The 21548-nt window shown below is 45.9% G+C and overlaps 1 protein-coding gene across 1 annotated transcript; it reads left to right on the top strand.

The window, feature by feature from the left end:
• Positions 1 to 340: 340 nt before the first annotated feature.
• LOC121546024 (bcl-2-like protein 1) lies at positions 341 to 18586 on the top strand. The gene is made up of 3 exons (XM_041857000.2): positions 341 to 754; positions 2145 to 2870; positions 17959 to 18586. Exons 2-3 carry the CDS (start codon positions 2316 to 2318, stop codon positions 18100 to 18102), a joined length of 699 nt encoding a protein of 232 aa, XP_041712934.2. The 5' UTR covers positions 341 to 754; positions 2145 to 2315; the 3' UTR covers positions 18103 to 18586.
• Positions 18587 to 21548: the final 2962 nt, after the last annotated feature.

Below are 21548 nucleotides of genomic sequence, written 5' to 3'. Positions count from 1 at the left end.
TCACAATTGAGAATCGATTCACGTTTAGATAGTTTGTGGCTGCCAGAGCCAGTCTACCTCTGAAAATAACAAAAGTTCCTTGGACCTTAAGGAGTAACGGTAGGCTCCTTAAGAGTACATCTTGGACTACCCCAACAGTGGTGATTGGTCAAAAGACCAGAATTGGGCTGTATGTCTAAACACAGCCTTTGTTATGTAATGGATTGAGTGGCCTGGGCATACAGTGCTTTCAAGACAATTCGGAACCTCAATCAAAATGTACTTAAGTTATTTTGCGTAGCGCTTCCTATTGGTTGTTTCTGATATTTTCCTAATTGTAAACTCTGAGCTCATCTTTCAGCAACGAGTTTCCGAGTTGTCTTCAACGCGGCATACCCAAGACACGCGCATCACGTAGCAATATCAGTTACGGAAGAGGGGACACGCGCATCACGTAGCAATAGCAGAGACAGAAGAGGAAGCGCGACACCCTACCCCCTAATTTCTTCTGGTTACATTACAGGCAGTCAATGAACTAAGCAAACCAGACCCAGCTGCTATTGCATTGGTTATGGGAGACCGGAACGGAGCATTTTTTTCCAATGGTAAACGGTTTGAGTGAACTATCTTCATTTGTCCACCATCTTCGGCAATAGTACATTTCACTTCTCTCCTCGGATTTTGACAGCAGGACTGATACATTTTCAGAAAATAGGATTAAAGCAACTCACTAAGAGTGTTGCCGTTGAAGATATTCCACTTTTGGTGTAACTAGGTAAGATAACATGTCAATTGTAGACAATCATGATTATTATGTTTATACGTGACAATATAATTAGATTAGTTTATTGTTCTGTAAAAAATGTAGTTAGCTAGCTTGTTTATCAATAAATTGCTATGCAATTCCAACTTGTCTCCACAACTATATGCATAAGGACGAGAACAATTTCCTCTTGACATTTTCACAAAAATACATTTACTTGAAAAACAGTGCAGATGCAGTTTTGAAACATAATGACGGTTTGTGCTGCATATAGTTGTGGTTTAACTTGGCAATCAATGGTTTTTGGGGTTTGGCATACATTTTGGGAAATTCTTAGTCTCCGCATTATTCTGTTACTGTGGAATTGCCTAAACGAAAAATGGCCACTTTGAAACATAACTAAAACTAATTACTGTAGCTATGTGTTTTGATCAAATTCGGAGATTTATTTAAATCAGTCAGTAATCTTTCAGTATTATTTGCCTTGAAAATGATATGGACGGGCTAGATTGTTCCATGGAATTCTGTGTAGCCCTAGTAGCTAGCGACACGTGTTGGTTAGCTGTTGCTACTGTAAACATATATGCTTAAAACTGCCAAGGCAACAAAGTAGCTCCCCACTTTCTAGTGCTATTTTCGATGTCGTCATTTTGGGATTGAGTTCCCACCTGTCAAGTCGCCAGTCACTGGTAACTCTTTATACCGTAGAGAGAGTCCTAAATGTCACTATTACCATAGGAAAAGAAAGGTCAGGTTCGGTGGGTGAGAACATACTACTGAAGAAGATCTGGGATGTATGCACCTCGTTTCTCCCACGTGGGGTTCTGTGACGACGTTACAACAACAGGGGTCCACACTGACGCGCATGCACAGAGTGTTTTAAGAAATCACTTATGTTTATGAAGAAATATCATTTTATTCTTAATTTTGGGGTTACATGTGAAAATGACAAATGTAATACATTAATGTTTATCTGATTACGGTTTACTAAGTAACATTAGGTTAACTGTTAACAATTATCATATGTTCATAGAATATATATCTCCAAAATATACATGCTGGCAATTGCAAATGAAAAATGTGTTCTGAATCAACCTAACTGGTAAATAAATGATCATATATTTAACTTCTGTCACAAACAACCTGCTGTTTAAAATTCAAGTCTGTTGGTAGTCAGAGCACCTTGCCCTGTCATGACTGTTCTGAAGCCAAAGGAAGGTTGTCTGTGGGGGCAGACAGGTAACGGCAACCATCGCCATCTGTTTCATCTCCAATTAAAGCGATGCACTTTGACCCCACCAGATCTATTTTTGCCCACTACAGCTCCCCTCCTCCCCCAACCCACCTATGCTTATTGTGATGAATTATGCTCATTAAGATCTTCATTGTTCTCTTACCACAGGGCCTGAGCCATTGCACCAGCCTTGTTTTTTTTTGTATTCATAACGTCCATTTTCTGCATACCCAGAATGACACCGATTGGATTAAACACAGAGGCCTGATCCGAAGGGGCGTGTCACGAGCAGGTAAAACTGAGAACCCCGGGGGGCAAAGAAGAAAGACAAGAAAACGAATGATGACTTACAACAACAGAGAACTGGTGGAATACTATATTACATATAAACTATCACAGAGGGACTACCCCTTCAATCACATTGGGCTCACGGAATCCCAGAGTCGGACTGAGGGGGGACAGGTGGACGGGAGTGCGGCAGTCATGACATACGTCAACTGCACGATGAACGGGACGAGTCCTGGTACTCCACCACCACGGCAGTCACCCCCCTCCTCCCCTCGGCGGACAGAGGGCCTGGACGCAGTGAAAGAGGCACTGCGGGACTCTGCCAACGAGTTTGAGCTGCGTTATGCCAGAGCGTTCAGTGACCTGGCCTCCCAGCTGCACATCACGCCGTCCACAGCCTACCAGAGCTTCGAGAACGTGATGGACGAGGTGTTCCGGGACGGTGTGAACTGGGGACGGGTGGTTGGCCTGTTTGCCTTCGGAGGGGCCCTCTGTGTAGAGTGTGTGGACAAGGAGATGAGCCCTCTGGTGGGAAGGATCACAGACTGGATGACAGTCTACCTGGACAATCACATCCAGCCCTGGATCCAGAGCCAAGGAGGATGGGTGAGTCACGACTGAAAGATGTGTGCATGGGGGTAGGGAAAGGGTCATGGGTCATTTAGCTCAATGTGGGTTGTTGTATGAAGCATCAGTTCCGGAGGTCGTTGAGACCAGGATAATTTGGAATATGTTTAACTGTTGATTCTGCGCATTAGCACTCGTATCTGTTTATGTCGTGTCAGTTGGTCTGATCTGTGTACTGTATTTGACGCCTGACCTCTGACCTCAGGCTGATTTGTCAGCTCTTGGACCGAGACTGTTCTGTTTTAAGTGACTGATCTCTGTTGAGACTGGGTGCGGTTGGTTCTAGATCAGCCAATAAGACGGCGTGAGATGTTTGCCTCTGGTCAGCTGGGCATTGATCAGCCTCATTGAGTTTTCAGCTGAATCGAAGTGAGCTCTGCTGGCTGGGATCGAAGTCTTCATGGGGGAATGAAGTATAGGCTTGGGCTTTATAGATCAACCTTTATTTTCCCCTGGTTGTTTTCAATCTCTTCCTCTGTTCTGCGCCAGCTGCCTTCAGATGAAAGCAGTGTTCTCTCTGGGGTCAGCTGAGAGATGGGTTGTCCTGTTCCTGTTGGGTGGGTGTGTTATGGGATGGGAGAAGGACACTATTAAGGTCAGCTCTCCCTTTGTGTGGGCTGACATTTACATTTTTAGTCATTTAGCAGACGCTCTTATCCAGAGCGACTTACAGTTAGTGAGTGCATACATATTTCATACTGGCCCCCTGTGGGAATCGAACCCACAACCCTGGCATTGCAAGCGGCATGCTCTACCAACTGAGCTACACGGGACATATGATGGGGTGTGGATTGGAATGGGGAGGGGATGTTGAAACAGTCTCGAAAGGGATGGGTCCTATGGAAACTGGAATCTGATTGGGTACATTGTGTTGTGTGGGTAGGGGCCATCCGATTGGATTGTCTTTCTGCTGTTGCAGAGCTGAAATCAATGTTTTTTTTATTTTAAGAGTTGAAACAGGCAGATGACTCGATTACTGACAGCTCAGACACTCTGTGTCATGCCACCACCACACCCAGAAACACCAGACTCAACGCCTTGAACCAGTGGAAGCTTTTAACGGGAATAGTAACTCATCATGTACAGGATCTCTATGTAAACAAAGTATGTTGTCTGTGTGTTATTTCTGAACAATATCCTGATGAAACACATGCCCAATCACCTAAGCACTTTCCCCCAAGCGCCTTAGCGAATTTGAACGTTGTTGATGGCATCGGATGTTGAATGTTGCTCTGAGTGGAAGACGTGAATGGCCTAAATATTGAATGGAATTTGCTTGTTCAATCAAGCAGATTCAGTCAAGTAGCGTTTTGTTCTCCTCGTGGTACTGGAATAGCGCCTCCAGACAAACGTAATGTCCTCCCTGGCTGTAATTAGTTCATGCACACACACCCTAACTACCGGTTCAATGTTTGGCATTCTAGCCATGCCACACTAATGGATCATGTGCATGCCTCAGACTGAGTACACACACAACACACACACACACACACACACACACACACACAACACAACACAAAGATAAACAGTATGTTTAATGCATCTCTTCATCCTCTACACAGGAATACACACAACCCTTCAGCTCACATTTGAATTTGTCTGATGTGGTTAAGGCAGGTAGCTTAGTGGTTAAGAGCGTTGTGCCAGTAACCGAAAGGTCGCTGGTTCTAATCCCCGAGCCGACTAGGTGAAAAATCTGTCTGTGCCCTTGAGCAAGGCACTTAACCCTAATTGCTCCTGTAAGTCGCTCTGGATAAGAGCGTCTGCTAAATGACTAAAATGTAAATGTAAAATGTGGTTTCTGTGTGTAATGAAGAGAACACTGAGGTGTGCGTTCGTTTGAACACCTGGGACATCCCCACACTACAGGGGAATCTTTCAAAATGGATCCTATATTTCCCAGTAAGAAATGCCCACTTGTTTACCCATTTCTCCCATGTTTCATTACAAATCTAACCTACACACTTGACTTTCTGTCCTCTTTTTTTTTTTTTTCTGAAACACATAGGCTATGCTCTCACTCTTTAACACACACACCCAGATCCGTTGGCAGCTGTAGGATGCTTAGTGTGTCATATTACCTGATTGTATTGTGGCGTTAGAAAGAGAGCTAGCCGGTTGCTTAGGGGAGTCCACAGCCTGTTACTGTACAAGGTGGCTTACTGCTGTCCTACCAAACACATGTTGATTCATTTCTCCCCGACTGCTCTTCATCCCAGTGCTGCTTCATAACATATTCAGTAGTGATGTGTGTTAGAGAAATTAACTGAGAAGAACGACGGAAAGAGAGGTTGAAAGTGAATGGATGGAACAGCAGATGAAGGAATGAAGACTGGGTGATGGGTGGAATCCCCCTTGAGTGAATGGTTGGTTCTCTGTCTGACCTCAGTGTGGAAGGAGGTTTGAAAGTGAATGGAGGGAACAGCAGATTAAGGAATGAAGACTGAGTGATCCCCCTTGAACGGTTCTCTCTGACCTCAGTGGTGATGGAGGTTGGAAAGTAAAACGGAGTGCCAAAGAGCCTCATTTCGAAACAAATGGTGTGTGAGAATGTAGCCTACTGCTACACTGTGACAGTATGTCGGAGGGAGGGCAGTGAGGGATGTGGGGAGAGGGAATGCCTGAGGGGGTGTGGGTTATAACCAATTTATGGGTGAATAATATCTGGACGTGCGGTTCTGACAGAATAATAATGGTTAACTCATTTTGAATGTCAGTGGGAGAGGGCGGCTCTGAGAATGATAGTTGGAACTGGGAGGGTGGGAGGAAGCTAGTAGAGGACAATACAAAATAAACCCTTCCTTTATTTCCTGCTCATCTCCTTTGTCACTGTGAGAGTGCTACACCTCTACTGTAGGTTACATCCCCTCCACCGCTGCCTGACACAGGATAGATTCTACTCTTACATCTAGGCATATCTTATACTCTGTTGTGACTGGAGAACTTGAGCTCTTGCCATTTATTTTAATTTTTTTGTGTGGCCGTTTTCATAGGCGGCACATATTTGCTCCAGACGGTGCCCTTTTCAATGAATACATAGGCACACTGCACCTAGGATACACTGCCTTATCCACACGACACGCCTCTATTCCCTGCCATTGTATGTCAGACTGCCCTAAAGGAAAGGACAAGGAGATTGTACCCCTGGGACCTATCAACCCTCCCTCCCCCAACCACCACACACTAGCAGACGTGTTGCAGACCAGACAAGCACCAACACGCCAGCGTCACCATGGGGGGCGTGTCTCCACGCACCGTCACATGTCCACTCGTTTCTTTACCCATCCATCCGTGTCTCCTCATTTTCTTCGATCCATTTGACATGATCACTAATTACGGCTGACTGTGTCCTCCCCACCTCTCCCCTGATAGATGATGCCTCAGATCCCTCCATCCCCGTGTCCCCGAATGTCTTGCCTAGGTCACCGTGGGGATTTTAAAAAACATTTTCCATTGTAAGTTTCAAATGAGTAGTGGGTTGGTATGTTTCTGAAATGAAAATGCTAAATTAAGTGAATGTGTTTTGGAAGTAGTCTGTTTCATAGTTGTCGTACAGTGCATTGATACAATGGATCGAACAGTGTCCTAGACCATTCACGTGACCACCTTAAACAAAGGACCTCTGGCCATGTACACACACACACAGTAATGGGGTTTGCTATCTGCTGTGCCCAGCCGTCCCCACAGATAACGTGCTGGTGTGTAAACATGCAGTAACAGACATTCTGATGGGTAGATGATCATGTAACAGTCATTCTGATGGGTAGATGATCATGTAACAGTCATTCTGATGGGTAGATGATCATGTAACAGTCATTCTGATGGGTAGATGATCATGTAACAGACATTCTGATGGGTAGATGATCATGTAACAGACATTCTGATGGGGAGATGATCATGTAACAGACATTCTGATGGGGAGATGATCATGTAACAGACATTCTGATGGGTAGATGATCATGTAACAGTCATTCTGATGGGTAGATGATCATGTAACAGACATTCTGATGGGTAGATGATCATGTAACAGACATTCTGATGGGTAGATGATCATGTAACAGTCATTCTGATGGGTAGATGATCATGTAACAGACATTCTGATGGGTAGATGATCATGTAACAGACATTCTGATGGGGAGATGATCATGTAACAGACATTCTGATGGGTAGATGATCATGTAACATACATTCTGATGGGGAGATGATCATGTAACAGACATTCTGATGGGTAGATGATCATGTAACAGTCATTCTGATGGGTAGATGATCATGTAACAGACATTCTGATGGGGAGATGATCATGTAACAGACATTCTGATGGGTAGATGATCATGTAACAGACATTCTGATGGGGAGATGATCATGTAACAGACATTCTGATGGTTAGATGATCATGTAACAGACATTCTGATGGGGAGATGATCATGTAACAGACATTCTGATGGGGAGATGATCATGTAACAGTCATTCTGATGGGGAGATGATCATGTAACAGACATTCTGATGGGGAGATGATCATGTAACAGACATTCTGATGGGGAGATGATCATGTAACAGACATTCTGATGGGGAGATGATCATGTAACAGACATTCTGATGATGGGGAGATGATCATGTAACAGACATTCTGATGGGGAGATGATCATGTAACAGACATTCTGATGATGGGGAGATGATCATGTAACAGACATTCTGATGATGGGGAGATGATCATGTAACAGACATTCTGATGGGTAGATGATCATGTAACAGACATTCTGATGGGTAGATGATCATGTAACAGACATTCTGATGGGTAGATGATCATGTAACAGTCATTCTGATGGGTAGATGATCATGTAACAGACATTCTGATGGGGAGATGATCATGTAACAGACATTCTGATGGGGAGATGATCATGTAACAGACATTCTGATGGGGAGATGATCATGTAACAGACATTCTGATGGGGAGATGATCATGTAACAGACATTCTGATGGGGAGATGATCATGTAACAGACATTCTGATGGGGAGATGATCATGTAACAGACATTCTGATGGGGAGATGATCATGTAACAGTCATTCTGATGGGGAGATGATCATGTAACAGTCATTCTGATGGGGAGATGATCATGTAACAGTCATTCTGATGGGGAGATGATCATGTAACAGACATTCTGATGGGTAGATGATCATGTAACAGACATTCTGATGGGTAGATGATCATGTAACAGACATTCTGATGGGGAGATGATCATGTAACAGTCATTCTGATGGGTAGATGATCATGTAACCAGTAACAGTCATTCTGATGGGTAGATGATCATCAAGTCTGTGTTTTGCCTTTTTCAATAAATCGTTTCCTTATAAATGTGTTCAGTCTTGCACATACTGAATTGTCTGTGTAGGAATTGTGTGGTTGATGGTGTGTGTCAGTGACTGGGTGAAAGTGGCAGTAGATGGCGTGATTCCGTCATCCTCAGCCTTGTCACAAAACCATAAGTCTGAGACAGTAGTTTCGATGCTGAGAGAGAGACTGGGCCATTCCAATGCTGTAGGGGGAAGCCGGGGGGGGGCTCAACTCCTCCAGGGTTGCAGGGTGATCCAGCCACCATCACGTGTACGCTACAGACAGGATGAGATGGCAGGATGCAGCCAGGAGAAAAAGCACTACTCAGTGTCTAGGGGTGTGTGTGTTGTGTGTGTCTATGCACATCATGTGTGTTTCTGTTTTTGTGTGTGTCTATGTGTACGTGCGTAATGGGGTCTTGCCCAATGGAGCAGTCCATTTAGTGGCAACTCCCCTCTCTCTCCTCTATTTATAGCCTCTATCAGCGCATCAGCCAGTGATGTGGAAGAGGGACCTGCAGCATTACTGCCTCACTGGGTGCACTTCAACACAGCTTGCCATCCAACTGAGCAGCACCACACTAAGCAATGAGCTTTTGCTGTGCTCTAAATATGTCAGTATGTGATTCTGATTCAGCACAGAGCAGCCAGACATCCAGTGGTCTGTGTTGGTAGAGGGACTAGAGCAGTGGTCTGTCTGTGTGTTGGTAGAGGGTCTAGAGCAGTGGTCTGTCTGTGTTGGTAGAGGGTCTAGAGCAGTGGTCTGTCTGTGTTGGTAGAGGGACTAGAGCAGTGGTCTGTGTGTGTGTGTGTTGGTAGAGGGACTAGAGCAGTGGTCTGTCTGTGTTGGTAGAGGGACTAGAGCAGTGGTCTGTGTGTGTGTGTTGGTAGAGGGACTAGAGCAGTGGTCTGTCTGTGTTGGTAGAGGGACTAGAGCAGTGGTCTGTGTCTGTGTGTTGGTAGAGGGACTAGAGCAGTGGTCTGTCTGTGTTGGTAGAGGGACTAGAGCAGTGGTCTGTGTCTGTGTGTTGGTAGAGGGACTAGAGCAGTGGTCTGTGTGTTGGTAGAGGGACTAGAGCAGTGGTCTGTCTGTGTGTTGGTAGAGGGACTAGAGCAGTGGTCTGTCTGTGTGTTGGTAGAGGGACTAGAGCAGTGGTCTGTCTGTGTGTTGGTAGAGGGACTAGAGCAGTGGTCTGTGTGTGTGTGTTGGTAGAGGGACTAGAGCAGTGGTCTGTGTGTGTGTGTTGGTAGAGGGACTAGAGCAGTGGTCTGTCTGTGTGTTGGTAGAGGGACTAGAGCAGTGGTCTGTCTGTGTGTTGGTAGAGGGACTAGAGCAGTGGTCTGTCTGTGTGTTGGTAGAGGGACTAGAGCAGTGGTCTGTGTGTGTGTGTTGGTAGAGGGACTAGAGCAGTGGTCTGTGTGTGTTGGTAGAGGGACTAGAGCAGTGGTCTGTCTGTGTGTGTGTTGGTAGAGGGACTAGAGCAGTGGTCTGTGTGTGTTGGTAGAGGGACTAGAGCAGTGGTCTGTGTGTGTGTGTGTTGGTAGAGGGACTAGAGCAGTGGTCTGTGTGTGTGTGTTGGTAGAGGGACTAGAGCAGTGGTCTGTGTGTGTTGGTAGAGGGACTAGAGCAGTGGTCTGTCTGTGTTGGTAGAGGGACTAGAGCAGTGGTCTGTGTGTGTTGGTAGAGGGACTAGAGCAGTGGTCTGTCTGTGTGTTGGTAGAGGGACTAGAGCAGTAGTCTGTGTGTGTGTGTGTGTGTTGGTAGAGGGACTAGAGCAGTGGTCTGTGTGTGTGTGTGTTGGTAGAGGGACTAGAGCAGTGGTCTGTGTGTGTTGGTAGAGGGACTAGAGCAGTGGTCTGTGTGTGTGTGTTGGTAGAGGGACTAGAGCAGTGGTCTGTGTGTTGGTAGAGGGACTAGAGCAGTAGTCTGTGTGTGTGTGTGTGTGTTGGTAGAGGGACTAGAGCAGTGGTCTGTGTGTGTGTGTTGGTAGAGGGACTAGAGCAGTGGTCTGTGTGTGTTGGTAGAGGGACTAGAGCAGTGGTCTGTGTGTTGGTAGAGGGACTAGAGCAGTGGTCTGTGTGTTGGTAGAGGGACTAGAGCAGTGGTCTGTCTGTGTGTTGGTAGAGGGACTAGAGCAGTGGTCTGTCTGTGTGTTGGTAGAGGGACTAGAGCAGTGGTCTGTCTGTGTGTTGGTAGAGGGACTAGAGCAGTGGTCGGTGTGTGTGTGTTGGTAGAGGGACTAGAGCAGTGGTCTGTGTGTGTGTGTTGGTAGAGGGACTAGAGCAGTGGTCTGTCTGTGTGTTGGTAGAGGGACTAGAGCAGTGGTCTGTCTGTGTGTTGGTAGAGGGACTAGAGCAGTGGTCTGTCTGTGTGTTGGTAGAGGGACTAGAGCAGTGGTCTGTCTGTGTGTTGGTAGAGGGACTAGAGCAGTGGTCTGTCTGTGTGTTGGTAGAGGGACTAGAGCAGTGGTCTGTGTGTGTGTGTTGGTAGAGGGACTAGAGCAGTGGTCTGTCTGTGTGTTGGTAGAGGGACTAGAGCAGTGGTCTGTGTCTGTGTGTTGGTAGAGGGACTAGAGCAGTGGTCTGTGTCTGTGTGTTGGTAGAGGGACTAGAGCAGTGGTCTGTCTGTGTGTGTGTTGGTAGAGGGACTAGAGCAGTGGTCTGTCTGTGTGTTGGTAGAGGGACTAGAGCAGTGGTCTGTGTCTGTGTGTTGGTAGAGGGACTAGAGCAGTGGTCTGTGTCTGTGTGTTGGTAGAGGGACTAGAGCAGTGGTCTGTGTGTGTGTGTGTTGGTAGAGGGACTAGAGCAGTGGTCTGTGTGTTGGTAGAGGGACTAGAGCAGTGGTCTGTGTGTTGGTAGAGGGACTAGAGCAGTGGTCTGTGTGTGTGTGTTGGTAGAGGGACTAGAGCAGTGGTCTGTGTGTGTGTGTGGTAGAGGGACTAGAGCAGTGGTCTGTGTGTGTTGGTAGAGGGACTAGAGCAGTGGTCTGTGTGTCTGTGTGTTGGTAGAGGGACTAGAGCAGTGGTCTGTGTGTGTGTGTGTGTTGGTAGAGGGACTAGAGCAGTGGTCTGTGTGTGTGTGTGTGTTGGTAGAGGGACTAGAGCAGTGGTCTGTGTGTTGGTAGAGGGACTAGAGCAGTGGTCTGTCTGTGTGTTGGTAGAGGGACTAGAGCAGTGGTCTGTCTGTGTGTTGGTAGAGGGACTAGAGCAGTGGTCTGTCTGTGTGTACTCAGTGGAAACATTGTGGCTCCTTCTCTCTCTGCTCCAGTTCTGAGCTGGCTTAGTGTGGAAAATCAGGTCAGGATTCCTTTCCCCTTCCCTCATTCTCTATCCCTCTTTTTCTCCCTCTCGCTCTCCCTCTTGCTGTCTCTGTCCATCTCTGTGCCTCTCTCTGTCCCTCTGCCTGTTTGTTACTTGCAGTTTATTCTCCATCTTTATTAGATTGACTGTATAGGCCTGCATTTTCTCCCAATTACCCCCTCCCTCCCTCGGTTTCTCTCTCTCGCTCTCTCTGTGTATAGAAACTGATTTCAGATTATGAGACCTCTCTATTGGATTAGTGTGGTAGCTGTGATCTATTAAACTGACATGGGGAGAGGGGCTATGGTGCCCAGCAAATATGACAGAATCTGGTAGCGCTGTATTGAATATGATGACGCTGATCATCATGATCAATGTTGTTCGAATTGGCGGCAATGTAATAAGAGCCATATTTAATGTTCTTTCCTCTCCTTGTCTCCTAGTCCATTGCATCTCTGTCTCCCTCTGTGTCTCTGTCTCCCTCTGTGTCTCTCTGTCTCCCTCTGTGTCTCTCTGTCTCCCTCTGTGTCTCTCTGTGTCTCTGTCTCCCTCTCTGTGTCTCTGTCTCCCTCTCTGTGTCTCTGTCTCCCTCTCTGTGTCTCTCTGTCTCCCTCTCTGTGTCTCTCTGTCTCCCTCTCTGTGTCTCTCTGTCTCCCTCTCTGTGTCTCTCTGTCTCCCTCTCTGTGTCTCTCTGTCTCCCTCTCTGTGTCTCTGTCTCCCTCTCTGTGTCTCTCTGTCTCCCTCTCTGTGTCTCTCTGTCTCCCTCTCTGTGTCTCTCTGTCTCCCTCTCTGTGTCTCTCTGTCTCCCTCTCTGTGTCTCTCTGTCTCCCTCTCTGTGTCTCTCTGTCTCCCTCTCTGTGTCTCTCTGTCTCCCTCTCTGTGTCTCTCTGTCGCCCTCTGTGTCTCTGTCGCCCTCTGTGTCCCTCTGTGTCTCTCGGTCTCCCTCTCTGTGTCTGTCTCTGTGTCTCCCTCTCTGTGTCTGTCTCTGTGTCTCCCTCTCTGTGTCTGTCTCTGTGTCTCCCTCTCTGTGTCTGTCTCGCTCTCTCCCTCTGTCTCCGTCTGTCTGTCTCGCTCTCTCCATCTGTCTCTGTCTCCGTCTGTCTGTCTCTCTTCCTCTGTCTCTATCATTTTCTCTTCTCCCCCTCTTTCTTTCTTTCAGACAGATGGTAGCTCTTTGCCCCTTTGTGAGGAGATTTGAGTGGGGGTGAGTGTTTGAGGGTTCAAGTTTATGGGGTGCTGCTGGTGACATACAGTGGATCTGAAAAGCAACACACACGTTTCTCTGTGTGTGTGGCTGCTGTGGCCCCTTTTTCCTAGACGCTGGGAGAGTGCTGTGGTGACCCAATGGGAGCTGCGCTGCTAGTGAACCCCATTGAGATGGGGAACAGATCGGCGTCTGAGCCTGAATGTCCGACTCCTTAATCTCCTCTTTAATGAATGGATTCACCTCCGGATGGATCAGCAGAGACACATCCCACTAGAGGAAGAGAAAGGGGGGAGACAGACGTCTCCTTCATGTGTAGGCTAGAACCGACAGTAACAGCCAGCTGGGAGGTCACCATCAAGTTCCTTGATCCCTATGGTCCTTCTTACCAGACCACATCCTAGCTAGGGAGGCAGCTAGCCTAGCGGTTAAGAGTGTTGGGTCTGATGACAGTGGTATGGGAGGCAGGTAGCCTAGCGGTTAAGAGTGTTGGGTCTGATGACAGTGGTATGGGAGGCAGGTAGCCTAGCGGTTAAGAGTGTTGGGTCTGATGACAGTGGTATGGGAGGCAGGTAGCCTAGCGGTTAAGAGTGTTGGGTCTGATGACAGTGGTATGGGAGGCAGGTAGCCTAGCTGTTAAGAGTGTTGGGTCTGATGACAGTGGTATGGGAGGCAGGTAGCCTAGCTGTTAAGAGTGTTGGGTCTGATGACAGTGGTATGGGAGGCAGGTAGCCTAGGGGTTAAGAGTGTTGGGTCTGATGACAATGGTATGGGCTGCAGGTAGCCTAGCGGTTGGGCCAGTAACCGAACGGTCGCTGGTTTGAATCCCTGAGCCGACTAGGTGAAAAATCTGTCTGTTCCCTTGATTAAGACACTTAACCCTAATTTCTCCTGTAAGTCACTCTGGATAAGAGCGTCTGCTAAATGACTATAATGTGAATATAACTAGTGTATAGTCTTCTCTAACTTCAGCCTTGCGTGAGTGTTTTTAAAGGGGCGTGAATGGCAGAGTGGCTTAGTGTGGATTGTTGTTTCTGATTATTCACCAGTATTTATGGCTACATTGTGTTCTAGCTACTTGAGCAGGCGAGGTTAAAGGCAGAACAGAACCTTGCTCTGGGGCCTTGCCAGGTTTATTAACCCCTCCCCCACACTGTTCCGGTGCTCTATGGTTTGGCCCAAAGCCCGACTCTCACACTCTGGGGGATGACTGTCTGCCAGTCGTCATATGGACTTATGATGATCTGCCGACAGGCATGGAGAATTGTATTCTGAGGGTGGGACTGGGAGCAGTGTCTTAGCTCTCAACTTTAGCCTAGTTCTGCCCTTCCTGTATGCATCACATGATTGCAGATAAGAGGTCCATCTGTGGTCAATGTGAGTGTATTCACCATATTTGACCAGCGGTGAAGATTAAAAAGCCGTCCTTTGATGTCACACGAAAATGTAATCAAACGCAACGGTTTGTTTATCTGAGTTTACCCAACAAACGACTTACTGATGTGATGTGGAATTGCACTTTTGCCCCAGAAGCACAACCCATCCCGTGTTTTCATTATGACTCAGCAAAGGTCAGACTTCAACGTCAGAGAGGGCATTCAAGGCATGTCTGAGACATGAGGTGATTACTTATTACTCAAGTACTGGATGATACAATCCAGATCTCATGCGCCATCACTGAAGAATGCAGCATTTGACAGGAAATCCGTCCAGTGTGACCAAGGAGTTTTGCAACCCTCAATTGTCTTTCGTTGGGCTGGTTTAAAGCGGAATCTGGCCTTTTTTGTTAGTAGTTCTATTCAGAGGCTTCTGTGTTCCCAGGGCTATGCCAGCATTCTGTAGTTCACATAACTAGGCTAGCTGAACATTCTGGATTCCTTTCTTTATTTGAATGGAACACTCCCCTTTAGTATTGTTTCAACTCTGTGTGGTAACCGTGTTCCTTCTGCCCAGTTCTCTCTCGGTTGCCAAACTGAGCTGAGGCCTCTATTGAAAGAGACCTGCCCAGATCAGCTGCTGCGGAATCATTTGAGAGGCTCTGGTCAATTCATCTTCTCTCTCTGGGGAACTAAAGGCTCTAAATTATGAAGAGAAACACTTCGGTTTTGAAGTTTAGGCCATCTTTTAAATATTGCTTCCATTCACTGCAACCCCTTTCATTGATTAAAAAGATAAATATTCTGACTAATCTAGTGGTCAGTGTTTCACCATGGAGACACGGTTGCAGGTTATGATGATGGTGGTGAAACAGTGGTGTAACCGGTTAGAACTGACTCGGGGTCCGGTGGTGGTGGTGGTTTTCCTCTCAGTCATGGAACCTTGGGCAATCTTTTAGACACAAACGCGCCGATCAGCTGATCTCTGGTAACCATGGAAACCTTATAATGAAATGTTGTTGTTTTTCCTCCTCTCTCCTTCCCGCTTCTGCCTTTTTCTCTCCTCAGCTATCGATTAAAAAAAAAAAAAAAAAAAAATCCTGAGGCTGGAAAACATCTTAGAATGGCTGCTGCTTAGTGCCTGACATCTCTGGGGAACAGGTGGAGAACACTGGGAGAGGGCAGCAGGTTTAGGGCTAGCGACCTCGCAGGTGTGACTGAGACAGAACCACTCAGACAGATACAGACATGGAGACTGACAAACATTACAATGTGGCTGTGTGATGTTACTACCAGTAATTTAACATGTCGGACAGGCCTGTGTGATTTACTACCTGTAATTTAACATGTCGGACAGGCCTGTGTGATTTACTACCTGTAATTTAACATATAGGCCCCAGTTCACTAGAAAGGTGTGGTTATATGGTCCCGTGTAGCTCAGTTGGTAGAGCATGGCGCTTGCAACGCCAGGGTTGTGGGTTCGATTCCCACGGGGGGCCAGTATGGAAAATGTATGCTCTCACTAACTGTAAGTCACTCTGGATAAGAGCATCTGCTAAATGACTAAAATGTTATACAGTATGTGGATTCTGTGTGTGTGTGTGTGTGTGTGTGTGTGTGTGTGTGTGTGTGTGTGTGTGTGTGTGTGTGTGTGTGTGAGAGTAGTATAGGCATGCCTAGGCAGGTACAGTACACATTAGAGCTCCAGAGATCAATAAGCACTGATGACTACAGGGTTGAGTATGTTACTGCTGCCTGCCATGATGATAGACCACAGGAAGCAGTGTAGAGCTGAGACAGACCTAGGCACTGTTGTAATAAAGAGACATTGACGATGAACCTAGATGGTATGGTAGAAAGATGAACAAGCGTGTCACAAATAAAATGTATTCTTGATTTTTATTTTATTATTATTATTATTATTACAGGGAGGCTATTCAGGAGAGGGGAGGTGAATATCCTATTTGATTTCACCGGTCACTCACACTCTCTGTATTCTGTCATGCCTTAACACATCAGGTCATGAAATAATCGTCATCACAAACGACTCTCTTTTCTCTACACCCACATCATTCCTCTCATTCCCCTTCCTGGAGTTCTCACGGGGAGCGATACTCTCCATGGCTTCACCTCTGCGTGCTGCTGGCTCCTGTGCTGTAGTTAGCCTACATGTTGACATTTCTTAGAATCTATAGACCGACTACACCCACCTCACCTACAGTAGCTTGGTTTGTCTCCGATGGGTTTGTTTGGACAGAAGTGTTTGCACCGGAATCATTGAGTGATGAATGTGAACACTGTGGGTGTAATGTACAGTATTAATTGCAGTGTGTTTGTCTCAGTGGGCCTACACTGCAGGGATGGGCAACTCCAGTCCTCAGGGGCCGACGTGGTGTCACTTTTTCCCCATCCCTAGCAAAAACAGCTGATTTTTTTAAACTATACTGAACAAAAATATAAACGCAACATGCAACAATTTCAAAGATTTTACTCTGTTACAGTTCATATAAGGAAATCAATCAATTAATTGAAATAAATAAATTAGGCCCTAATCTATTGATTTTCCCATGACTGGGCAGGGGTGCAGCCATGGGAATTAGCCAATCAGAATTAGATTTCCCCACAAAAGGGCTTTATTACAGACAGAAATACTCATCATTTATATTTTTGTTCAGGATAACTGCATTCTAAACTGAATATTATGACTAGTTGATTATTGGAGTCAGGTGTGTTAGCTGGAGCTGGGGCAAAAGTGTGACACCAATCAGACCCCCGAGGACTGGAGTTGACCATACCTGGCCTACAGTATTATGTCTGTCTGGCAGTGTTTTATCTGTAGGCCAACAGTATTGTCTGTCTCAGGCAGTGCTAGCTAGCTGAGGTCTTCAGGTCTGAGGAATAGACATCTGTGCCCAGTGGGCTGTTATCTGCCCCCACCATGTTCCCCACCTCTGTTATCTGCCCCCACCATGTTCCCCACCTCTGTTATCTGCCCCCACCATGTTCCCCACCTCTGTTATCTGCCCCCACCATGTCCCCCCCCCTTCTTGGAACCCTTTCCTTTGAAATTGATCTCTCGATTCCTCAGAAGCCTTTTACCAGACACCTTCACAGCTATGACATCGGTCACAAATCCTGTTAAGGGAAACAACAGCTCCATTGTGAAGTATTCTTCTGTATTTGGAGGAGGAATTATGATGGTATCACCCTGTTAGAGCGGAAAGAAGAGGGGTGTGGCAGATGTGCACACCACCCATCTGTAATCAAAGCAGCGTGTTTGGAATGTCTCTGGAATGATTCTCTTATCTTACTTTAATTCCAGCAGTAGGACAAAGGCTCTTTATCTGACCATCTGAATGTTAAGTTATGAAGGCTATACAAACAACTAGTTGGATTACAGTCATCAGTCATGGTATAAGATTGTTTGAGAACTATTTGTTTTGCTGCCCAGTTAAGTCCACTATTCACTCACTGCACTGAAAACAACCCCCAGCCAGCCAAAACATCAGTGCCAGACCTAATCAGATGAATCATCCAATGTGAGCTTGCTCTCTCTGGTGGCTGTAGCCAGAACTGCAGACTGTGATGTCAGCGTTCTGGGCTGTTCTCCAATGAGTTACTGGAAGGGGTGGGCAACAGATGACACTGATGGTGGGGAAATGTCAACAACGAAAGTGATTCACTTTGGGGTTACTGCAGTTCAGAGTAACAGCATAGGGATGTGTTGTGGACGTGCTGATAACATTTTATATTTGGCTCAGATTTTTAAATGAATGCATTATGTAATTTTAGATTTGTTTTGGGTCATACCTCATTCTGTTCACCAACTCCCTCTCTCCTCTCTTTCGGTCTCCAGGACAGGTTTGCAGAGATCTTTGGGATGGACTCTGCAGCCGAGAGCAGGAAGTCTCAGGAGAGCGTTAAGAAGTGGCTGCTGGCGGGTTTGACTCTGGTCACAGGAGTCGTCTTAGGATCTGTCTTCGCTCAGAAACGCCTGTGAGAATGACAGCCACAACAGACACCCTCTTGTAGGGGAAAAATGAAGGAATTTATTTAACTTTTCTAATGTCTCCTTTAATTTCCAAGAAATGACATTATTATGTTTGAACCTTACATCCCACGATACACTGAGGACTCTCTGACAAACTGTTGAGATTTTAGAGAGTGTGATGGTCACTAATGTTACCCTCATCAAACAACTGTCTGCAACACCCTAAAACACAAGAAAATGGAGGGGAGTTATCTATAACTGCCTTGGGCCAAACGTTCCTCTTTTTTTCCTTTGTGTACTCTTTCCTGTTGACCTCTTCTCCAATTGTTGTATTAATTAGTTTTTACAAATGTAAAAGTGATTCAGAAACAAGTTAGCGCATCATACTAGGCGCATTGGCCTGAAATTAGTGAGGTCATTTAATTTTTCGTGTGTGTTCATTGGTTTGTGTTTTTTTGTTGTTTTTTTTACCATTAAAACCCACGTGATCATGTCCTGATGGTGGTCAATAAATACCTGGCACACAGAACACACAACGTGCACAACAAACCACTAGCCAGTGACGAAGAGGAGTATTTATCTAGCAGCTGGTGATAGAGGCTCAGTTGGAGAAAACGTTCAGTATTTAAAACTTACAACACAGCCTTGTGATTAATTTTAGCTAATATGATTGAAGATGAATGAAGCAGAAACCTTTATTTAGTGAGATTACAGATCATTGAGACTTCATATAGATCGAAGACATGAGAAAACGTTGTCAGGTAGACTTCAGGGTTGGACTCCTCCGACCTGCCACGTCTCTGTCTGTGCCTTCATTTCCACACAAGGTGGCACATTCACTTCTGATCTCCTCTCTGCCACAGCAGCTGACGGCGTGCGTCACTCAACACAGGCCCACCTGCTGTTCAGAGCACATCTCCTGTCAAACCTAGTCGACAGAGACTGAGGAAAACGATTCCTTGGTTTCCAAACATCTTTAATTTTAAACACGGCTTCAGTAAGTCAGGAGGGTGTTTGTCGTCTGGGGTTTTCTAGTGTCACGCTCCTTGAGCTGGCAGTTAGCTTCATTCAGGAGGAAGTAAATGGATGAGGTGAGACTGGTGCAACCCCCCCTACCCACATTCTGACCCTCTGCTTCAGGGAACGGGGGCCCTCTTGTGTGACAGACTTTGCAGCGGTGTCCTGCATTTCAAAGCTGGAATGATGTCTCTTTCACTTGCTGTGGTTTTTCCACATTTTATTTGAACAGTGTAGCAGAGCTGTGTTAAACTTTTAGAGGCATGTCAACTTTTATATGCTTTATTTTATGTCAAAGCCCTGATGCAGGTTAGTTTATTTACCCCATGTTTTCTATGCATTTCCTGCAAAATATTTTAACATGATGTGTTTTTGCCTGCTTTTCTCAATTGCCGATTAATAACTTGGGTTTCGTCAGGAAACATTTCTCCGACTGCCAATAACCTCCAAGCAGTTCATACAGTACCGGGCCCTCCATGGTATTTAGTTACAGTACCGGGCCCTCCAGGGTATTTAGTACCAGTACCGGGCCCTCCAGGGTATTTAGTACCAGTACCGGGCCCTCCAGGGTCTTTAGTTACAGTACCAGTACCGGGCCCTCCAGGGTCTTTAGTTACAGTACCAGTACCGGGCCCTCCAGGGTATTTAGTACCAGTACCGGGCCCTCCAGGGTATTTAGTTACAGTACCAGTGCCGGGCCCTCCAGGGTATTTAGTTACAGTACCAGTACCGGGCCCTCCAGGGTATTTAGTTACAGTACCAGTACCGGGCCCTCCAGGGTATTTAGTTACAGTACCAGTACCGGGCCCTCCAGGGTATTTAGTTACAGTACCAGTACCTCCGGGGTATTTAGTTGAGTCAGTCTGTTGATGTTGAGCATTTGTTCAGGTCTACTGTCACCCTGCTTAGGATCTTGATGCTCTCCTCTCCCTAATTATTTTCTGTTTGATATCTCAAGAACACCATATTATTTGATTATCTGGGGACAAGGCTTTCTCTTATGAATATACTATAGATCAGGGCTCTCAACCCTGTTCCTGGAGGGCTACCGTCCTGTAGGTTTACACTCCAACCCTGTTCCTGGAGGGCTACCGTCCTGTAGGTTTACACTCCAACCCTGTTCCTGGAGAGCTACCGTCCTGTAGGTTTACACTCCAACCCTATTCCTGGAGAGCTACCGTCCTGTAGGTTTTTGCTCCAACCCTAATCTAGCACACCTGATAATTAGCTGGTTGATAAGCTGAATCAGGTTAGTTACAGCTGGGGTTGGAGCGAAAACTACAGGATGGTAGCGCTCCAGGCAACAAGCTCTCATGGTCTCACTGCAGAATTAGCCGTTCAGCCACGTTCTCCAAACGTCACATTTCTAAGTGTTTTTGTTGCTCCTGCTGCTCTGTATCGTTCTATATCTCCAAACATCAAATTTTGAATTTACGGGTTAAGTTTAGCTATTCATTCTGAATGGTTTGGGTTAGGGTTAAAATTAAAAAACATTGTCCACAACTGGGATCGAACGCGCAACCTTCTGATCCAGAGTCATGGGATTTCGGCCATCCGCAAAACCCAAGCCTACTTGATGGTAATAGCGCTCACTGTTTCCCCTAGTGGCTGGTTTTGAAGGCATTTTCTGATATTTCAGGACGTGGATAGACGTCCAATTTCGACGCCAATCTTGAACGACCTGGCTTCTCCAGGAACAGGGTTTGAGAGCCCTGCTATAGATACATAGCCGCCAACTGATCATGAACCATTTCATCACAGGCCTGATTTGATTATACATTCCAAGACGGTAATATATTTTTCTAGTGTGTGCCCCCACCAAACGCTAGCCTGGAAGCCAGTCTGTTTGTGCTCTCTTGCCAACTCCTTATGGAATTGTCATACCATGTTTGTCTTGACAATGACAAGTAGGCAAAAGCGGAAACAGATCTGGGACCAGGCTAACAAAAAGCTTCTTGCAATGTGACCTTTTTCACGTAAAGAAGTTCCCTCCACGTATGTGAGTGTGTGTGTGTGTGCATTCGTGTGGATACTGTATGGCAAATGTTTACAGGAGGCACAAGAATGAATCGAAACAGCATTGATACAACACTATGTATTCTAGTTATTTAAACAATCATTAGAATAGTATCATAGCTTACTAACATATAAAAAAAAAAATAATTGCTGACATTGAAATGTTATTTATGATAATTGGTGTAAAGCGTAAAGTTTCCCTTCAAATTGCCTTATTAAATTCCATCTTTTCATTTGACGTGTACTTGTAATTCATTGTTAATGTTTTGCATTTAACTGCTAATAGAATATAATAGTTTTATTTCCCTATTGATAGCGTAAAGGAGTAAAATCGAAGGACGAAAACAACGCTGTGTCTAATGGTCTGTTTCTATGTCTTAGATTTACATGCAACTGAATAAAAGACCAATGTTGAACATGGA

Source organism: Coregonus clupeaformis, chromosome 30 (genome assembly GCF_020615455.1).
Source record: "Coregonus clupeaformis isolate EN_2021a chromosome 30, ASM2061545v1, whole genome shotgun sequence".
Classification (NCBI taxonomy): Eukaryota; Metazoa; Chordata; class Actinopteri; order Salmoniformes; family Salmonidae; genus Coregonus; species Coregonus clupeaformis.
The sequence above is the reverse complement of the archived record's forward strand: the minus strand, read 5'-3'. Positions and strand labels throughout refer to the sequence as shown.